Source organism: Egretta garzetta, unplaced genomic scaffold (assembly GCF_000687185.1).
Source record: "Egretta garzetta isolate BGI_Z169 unplaced genomic scaffold, ASM68718v1 scaffold69, whole genome shotgun sequence".
Lineage (NCBI taxonomy): Eukaryota > Metazoa > Chordata > Aves > Pelecaniformes > Ardeidae > Egretta > Egretta garzetta.
The window spans coordinates 1,223,580-1,231,271 of record NW_009260790.1 but is presented as its reverse complement, the minus strand read 5'-3'; the positions used below and the strand labels follow the sequence as shown (position 1 = coordinate 1,231,271).

The window sequence follows — 7,692 nt, the reverse complement described above, 5'->3', positions numbered from 1 at the left end:
CTTTCCCTCACCTCAGATAGATAGATTTTAGAAATATAGGTCTTCCCTATCATAGTGTAACTTAAATCAAACTGTTGTAGCTAGCATTTCACTACAGTAACATTGCCAGAGATGCACAGTATATACAGACCAGCACAATAATAGATGTAGAAAAAATGAAGGATAACCAGGCAGACACACAAGTGGAAATTAATCTGCTGAGAACTGTTACTTATTTTCTCCCCTAGACAAAGCCCTTGTACAAAGCCCAGTGTATCTGGCACAAAAAGAAGGATTCAAGTCTATCAGGCCTGATTTCTAATTGGTACAGTTTAACCAGTGAAAACTCCTTCATATAACTCCATCGGTTTAATCATTCTGTGAGCCAGTTAAGCTAAACTGATTTAATAGAAGAGCAAATCAGTCTTGCTGTATATAGCCAGAGTACCCGCTCCAATTTAACTGAATGAATTTAAAATCAGTCTCAGAAAATCTGGGCAAAGCTTGCAGGGATATTTCCAGTCCTTTCAGAGAAGAGAAAGGCTGAAGGGAGACCGTCTCCACCCAAGACCCTTCCTGTCTTCTTTTGCAATGAATCACACATCCCAGCTTTGCAATGAATGAGGTTTCCAAAGGCAGCGTTTACTCCGGCTCTCACTCCCATGCTGTAGCACCATGTGTTTTACAGCATTGTCAAACATAATGATTCCTACCCTGGAGAGAAATTGGGTCCCGTTTTATATTTTATTGCCTCAGAAAGGACATTTTTTACTTTCCACAGTCCACAGTTGGCAGCAACAGCCCCATAAATCTTGCCAAATGCTTTTTGTTGATATATTGTTCAGCAAGAAGTCTGTGAGGCTGGGGCCAGCATGGAGTAAACAAGTTAATGGCCTCCTGATCCATGTCCGAAGAGGGAGAGCAGCAGGGATCAGGAGTGCTGCAAAGTCACTACAGACAATGTCCAGCACCTGGTGGGTGAGCTAAGACACCACCAGGAGTTTGTTTCCCACGCTTCATCCAGAATTATATGGAAGTTGCAATGCTTCCTAGCCCCCGTGAAAGGGGGCCTTACACCAGAAAGCTCACCTAGCTGTGGTGCCAGCCTACTCTGCCAGTCCTCGTGTTTGCTGCAACAGCTCTGGCTGGTTCTGACAGAGCATGATTGTGGGGGAACCTGCAGGAGCCCCAGTGCATGCCAGCACAACTCATGGAAACCAGCATAAAGGAAAACTGGAAGGAAAAGCAAGAACTTGTGCTGGTGAATGCATCTGCATAAAAGCAGATTTCACAGCTGAAGGGACAGAATGCACAGTATGAGCACAGAGGAATGAATACAGGGGAGACACAACTGCCTGTCCATAGGGAGCAGGCCTGGTGCAGTTGCTCTGCATGCTCTCTGGTAGGAGGGTAAGCACGTGAGATTGTTAGATGTAATTGTGTTGGACATGGTTGTAAGCAGTCCCTATAAAGCAGATGAACATGTTGGCAGATGCAAGAGCAAGTTTTGGTACATGTGTCTTTAAATTTAAGTGGACAGTGATCATAGAATCATAGAATCATTTAGGTTGGAAAAGACCTTTAAGATCATCAAGTCCAACCGTTCGCCTAACCCTGCCATCCCACCACTAAACCATGTCCCTAAGCACCTCATTTACCCTTCTTTTAAATACCTCCAGGGATGGGGACTCAACCACCTCCCTGGGAAGTCCGTTCCAAATCCTGACAATCCTTTCTGTGAAGAAATTTTTCCTAATGTCTAATCTAAACCCGCTCTGGCGCAACTTCAGACCATTCCCCCTCGTCCTATCGTCTGTTACCAGGGAGAAGAGGCCAACCCCCACCTCGCTACAGCCTCCTTTCAGGTAGTTGTAGAGGGTGATAAGGTCTCCCCTCAGCCTCCTCTTTTCCAAACTAAACAACCCCAGTTCCCTCAGCCGCTCCTTGTAAGACTTTTGCCCTCACCAGCTTTGTGGCTCTCCTCTGGACATGTTCCAGCAACGCAACGTCTTTCTTGTAGTGAGGGGCCCAAAACTGAACACAGAGGACCCGGCACTTGGCCTTGTTGAACCTCATACAGTTGGCCTCGGCCCATCGATCCAGCCTGTCCAGGTCTCTCTGCAGAGCCCTCCTCCCCTCCAGCAGATCCACGCTCCCATGCAGTTTGGTGTCATCTGCAAACTTACTGAGGGCACACTCAATCCCCTCGTCCAGGTTGTTGATAGAGATATTAAACAAGACCAGCTCTAGAACTGAGCCCTGGGGGACACCGCTTGTGACCGGCTGCCAACTGGATTTAGCTCCATTCACCACAACTCTCTGGGCTCGGCCATCCAGCCAGTTTTTTACCCAGCAAAGAGTACTCCTGTCTAGGCCATGAACTGCCAGCTTTTCTAGGAGAATGCTGTGGCAGACTGTGTCAAAGGCTTTGCTGAAGTCCAGGTATACAACATCCACATCCTTTCCCTCATCTACCATGTGGGTCACCTGGTCATAGAAGGAAATCAGGTTGGTTGGGCAAGACATGCCTTTCATGAACCCATGCTGGCTGGGCCTGAACCCCTGATTGTCCTCCATATGCCTGGTGAGCACACTCAAGATGAACCTCTCCATAATCTTCCCTGGTACCAAGGTCAGGCTGAGTAGTCTGTAGTTCCCCAGATCCTCCTTCCGGCCCTTCTTGAAGATAGGCGTCACATTTGCCAACCTCCAGTCATCTGGGACCTCTCCTGTTATCCAGGACTGCTGATAAATGATGGAGAGAAGGAAGGGAAGATGCTTGTTCTTGCATTATGGGAGTATCGAAGATGTGCATTATATGTGTGTTAGTTGGTCCAGTGGTAGCATATGTAGGTGACACACTCTACTTGTGTGTTAGCACATGTACATACTGATACACACAGCTGTCCTTGAGCCAAGCCCTAATTTCTAATAGACTTGTCCTTTATGGGTGATGACAGACCCTCTGCCTGGGAAAGAGATGTTCAGCTTGATTCCTCTGGGCAGCTAATGAGCCGCTTCCCTCCTCTCTGTCTTTGTCCCTGTGCTCCTCCCTGAGCTCCAACAGCACTTTGCGTGTAATGAAGAGATAATGCCATAATGACTTGATATATTACACTCAGCCCAGTCATAATGCCTTGGAACAACTAACTGCCACTGTGCAAGGGCTCTAGCAACTCAGCTGGTCATGTCCAGTTAATGCAAAGCCCTGTATGCCTCTCTAGGCACAGGGCCCATTCAATGGACCTTCATCGTGCAAAACAGAAGCAAATCTCACAGTGCCAGATGTCCCAAGCTTTACTGCCCCACACTTTTCCTCCAGCCACAGGGCAAGAATGCAGTCCTACAGACACAACCCATACCAGTCACTATGGTTGGCTGTGATTCCTTATGAGCTGAAAAATTCTCCTGAGGCCTCAAGAATAAAAATACTGCTAACCCTGGCTGGAAGCATAATGAACAGGAAGAAAGATTGATTGCTATGGCTGTAATTAAGTGAGAGGCTTTGATAGCCTCATAAGCTGCAAGAGCCAAACCAAAGTCCTGATGTGGAATTAGAGTGGCAGAGCCTCCCTCCCTGCACCCCGCCACCTTCTTCTGTTAGGGACAGCACCTTATGATTCTGAGCACGCAGCTGCCCTGCTCCAGGCTTTATAGGCTACAAGTCATTTTAAGGGGAAATGGAAGAAATGAGCTTCCCACAGATGAGCATGATAGGAGGCTCAGGGACTGACGACATGTGGGAAGGAGCAGGAATTGGCAAGCTGCCTCCCACCCTGTGCCTCACCTCCCACCCTGTGCCTCACCTGATTATAAGGTGTCTCTCCACATTAAACAGAGCATTGCATCCATTTATAGTCTGTGAACAGTGTCTCATATCCAGGGCAGGAGGGCATGGGGAGTGGGGGCAGAAGAAGGAGGGAATCATTATCCACCAAGGACTTGAATTCAATGAGATTTACACCCTTCCTCAGCCATAAACATTGCTGAGAACTCTAGAGAAAAACACACTTGCTCAGCAGAGGCAAATGCTGCCTGCCAGCCTACAGATGCTCAGCCTCCCCTGCTTGCCAGTTCCCTAAGGATAACCGAATTCTCAAAGAGGATGCAGCTCTCACCATCCCACTCCTCTCCCATTTGCACACAGAAGCAATGTCTTCACTGCATACCTCTTTCACAGTATGAGTGGTGTCCCTGAAGGGGCCAAGACACATGTTTTTCCCTTAGGGTAGCTAGTTGAGGCTAGCACTCTGCCTGCCAGCCCCCTCCATTTTGCGGCACAGCCACCAGTATGTTTTCCCGTGATGGAATAGGACACCACACCATCCCTCTCCCCCAGCTCCTCCTCTCAGCCCAGCTTGCCACATGTAGTGCCTCTGTGCTGAAATGGCTGCTTGTGACAACAGAAAACCAGGATCCTCGCATACATGTCAAAAAAAGAACTTTCCAGGCAGCTTGGCAAAGATCTCAAAGATCATCACAGCAGCCTCCTTTATGAGCCTCTCTGCCTTCTCCCCTAGGTCCAATGTTCTGGCTCCAGTAATGCACAACCCTTTCAGTAAACATTCTCTTGTAAGCTGTAATCCGTATTTTTCCTGCAGCTCATGAGAGATACATGGGTCATGGGAAACAAAATTTATGCCAGCCCTTGAGCTTGCACTGAACTCAGGATAAACTCAAAACAAACAGAGCCTTTCCTACCTCTCTGAGTTTGCACTCAGCTTCACACTGCCATTAAGGCACCTTGCCCTCCTCCTCTGCTTCTGTCCCACACAGAAATAGAAAACTCCCCAGCCCATCCCACTCTTACCTCTTACCACACAATTCCCTTTCCTCAGATTTGTCCATAGCTACTGTCCTCTATTCCACTCTAACATTTTTACCTACTATTTTGAGTATGTGCATGTTAAATGTTTTTTCTTCTTAGAAGTGATTCAAGAAATAACCAGGAATATCCTCCTACTTCACAAGTTCCAGGAGGTGATAGGTCCTCACAATAAGGTGGGGGAACAGAGGAAACGAGAACTTCTTGATCCTGCTCCTAGCTCTGGCACTAGCGTTTTCTGAATATCCAACTACTTCCTAGGGCTGCCTCAGTTTCCCCACTGCAACTGTCTCACAGAGACACTGTGAGACTGAGTTATCTGACATATATAAAAAACCGAGCTCTTCAGATGAGAGGAGCGAGACAAGGTCACAATCATATTGTGACATGATGCCTTTGAGCTTCCTTGTAACCAGACAACAGCTCAACTAGCAAGATCCTATTGTAACTGATGTCTGAGCCAGACTGGAGGATTCACCGGTATCATCTCAACTTCACAGTGCCTCTCCCCTGCTGTGGTTGCAGTACATTCCCTTGACCAGGATGTCTGACCCCAGCACAACCCCACTTCAGTCTTTGTCCATCACACATTGTTGGCCTTGAAACTCAGAGCACCAGGGATGACAGACATATCCGGAGAGTGACAGACGACCAGAGTCAGCAGCATGCAGCCTGTTGCCATGGAAATTCGAGCCCCCTTTTCAAGCATCTGTGCAGCTCAGGGGAATGTGGCCAGCTCCCACTGTGAAAAATCTTTGTAAAGAGTCCCACGGAGAGTTGGTTTTGTATCCCACAATTGCTCTTTGCTCCCCAGCCCAATTATGTGTTCTAGCAGGAAGCGACGGACCACAGCTTGGCTCAGGATGTATGACGTCAAGGAGCCTTGTCTAACAGATGAGCCTGCAACCCAGGACACAATTTTCCAGTACAAAAATTCTGCAGGAAAATTTCAAATTTTTTTTTTTAGATATTGGAAGAGATCCATTTTCACTGCTATGACACAGGGCAGTACCAGGTGACGCCACTCAAAAGTATGCTCTTGGGAGATCTGCTTATCTGAATGTGCATAAGTTAGATCTTGGAGACTTATCTATTTGTCCAGTACATTGATAGGCTTTTCTTGGATGTTGGCAAAGGCATTGTCATAGGTGGGACACACAAATAAATAAGTAAAATAAATCCTATCACTAGGACAGAGGGGTGCTGGTGGAAAATTCCAGGAAACAAACCAACATTTTTGGCTACTGCATATTTTGTAACTGCAGAAAATGCAAGCAGAGCATGGGAGTTATTAACTATTTCTCTGTCATTTCCAAGCTTCTGTCATGTATCCACATCACCACTTACACACATATAGGCAATAGTATGGAGTATCATGACCAAGAATGTTTTTTTCCTGCACAAGTTCATGATATTGCATATCAGCTGTGCATACTGCATATACATTGTCATGTGCTCAAACACAAATGTGCATGCCACTGTATCTATATATGCACATATGGTGCTCATCAAGGCATAGATATGATGCTCGTGAAAGAAGATTATGTTCCCTTCAAAGGTGTAGTCACTTACGAAAAAGTTTTGTCAAGCCTAATTACCTGCACTGTTTTCCCCATTAAATGACTTTGCAACTCCAAGCTTTCTTTCCCAATTGCATTGATCCTTTTGGTTCTTATGAAATAACAGGTATTTAAGTGAGGCTGCTGCTGGTGGAGGCTCCTGCTGTAGAAGCCAGGTAATGAGCACTAGGAGCATGCTTGGGCTTTCAAAGCTCCAGACAGCTTCATTAACCAAACAAGGGCCATGCGTCCAGAGCTGTACAAAGAGGCAGGGGGTGTGATGTAGAAGAGCTGTAGCCTGAGACTGAAGACAACAGTTCTTCATTACATTATTGTACACGTGGCCCTCTGGGAGCAGCCAGTTGTTCAAGGTGTTGTGATAATAAGCTCTCCAAGGATGCCGGCTTTGTGATGTCCAAAGCACAGACATTTGAGATCCTCCCCCAACAAAAGCCCATGACAAAACACCCTCAAGACTTTTCCTTTCAGGCTTCATTCCAGAAGCTCTGAAAGACACTTAAAACTCTAGTTCAACACGCCTGGTTTCTCATGCAGTTTCTTACACAACCATTAAGCAACTGTCAAACACTGCTGTAAAGGATGACTGATGCCTTTTCATCATCAGTGGCCCAAAGCCCTCCCCAAAAGGCACTGCACCCAAGAGATAAATCACTATTTGCTAAGGATACTTCCTGAAATCCACAGTTTATGCTATAAAATGCCCCTGACCAGCAGTTTGAAAAGTTCCTTCTAAACTTAGCCATGGAGATCTCTCACAATCCAAACAGCCTCCCCAGAGAAGAGAGAGATTTACATCCTGCTTGTCTTTCCTGACATCTTCTTCCAGTGAACTTCAATGATGATAAACATGACAGGCACTGTAAAACCCAGCAAGTGCACTATTCTTTTCCTCTTCCCACCATTGCCAGTATAAATATCATGCTGAGTCCCAGGGGCTAAGTGCCAAATTAAAATAATGCTCTCTTTGGACTGGGGATCTGGGTTCTCCAGAACAAGAAATCCGAGGTGGTGGGTGAGAAGGAGGGAGGGTTGCAGTTAGATCCAGGGACACCAACAGGAAATATTTTCACACTAAATTTCACAACCCCTCCACGGATTCCAATGAACAGTTATTAAGATGCACCCTAGAGGGTCACCATAAAGACAGATCATCCCATTCCACTCTCTTGAACATCTCTGTAGCTCTCGAGGCTGTGTATCAGTGGGGAAACTCCTTCCCTCACTCCCACCCCTCTCTGCCGCAGTGCGTTTCTGGGTAATCCCAGGGGAAATAATTCTGGAAAAGAGGCCAGAAATTTAATCAAGAAC

At 46.6% G+C, this 7,692-nt stretch overlaps 1 protein-coding gene across 1 annotated transcript in view; it reads left to right on the top strand.

Moving 5' to 3' along the window:
* The window catches only part of LOC104133138 (protein FAM50A-like), a gene marked incomplete at its 5' end in the record, with an annotated part of 15,305 nt that extends 10,674 nt beyond the window's left edge, over positions 1-4,631 (top strand). Inside the window, one exon of the mRNA XM_035901849.1 lies at positions 4,581-4,631. Coding sequence (XP_035757742.1) covers positions 4,581-4,631 — 51 coding nt within the window. The remainder of the gene's footprint in view (positions 1-4,580) is intronic.
* Between the last annotated feature and the right edge of the window lie 3,061 nt (positions 4,632-7,692).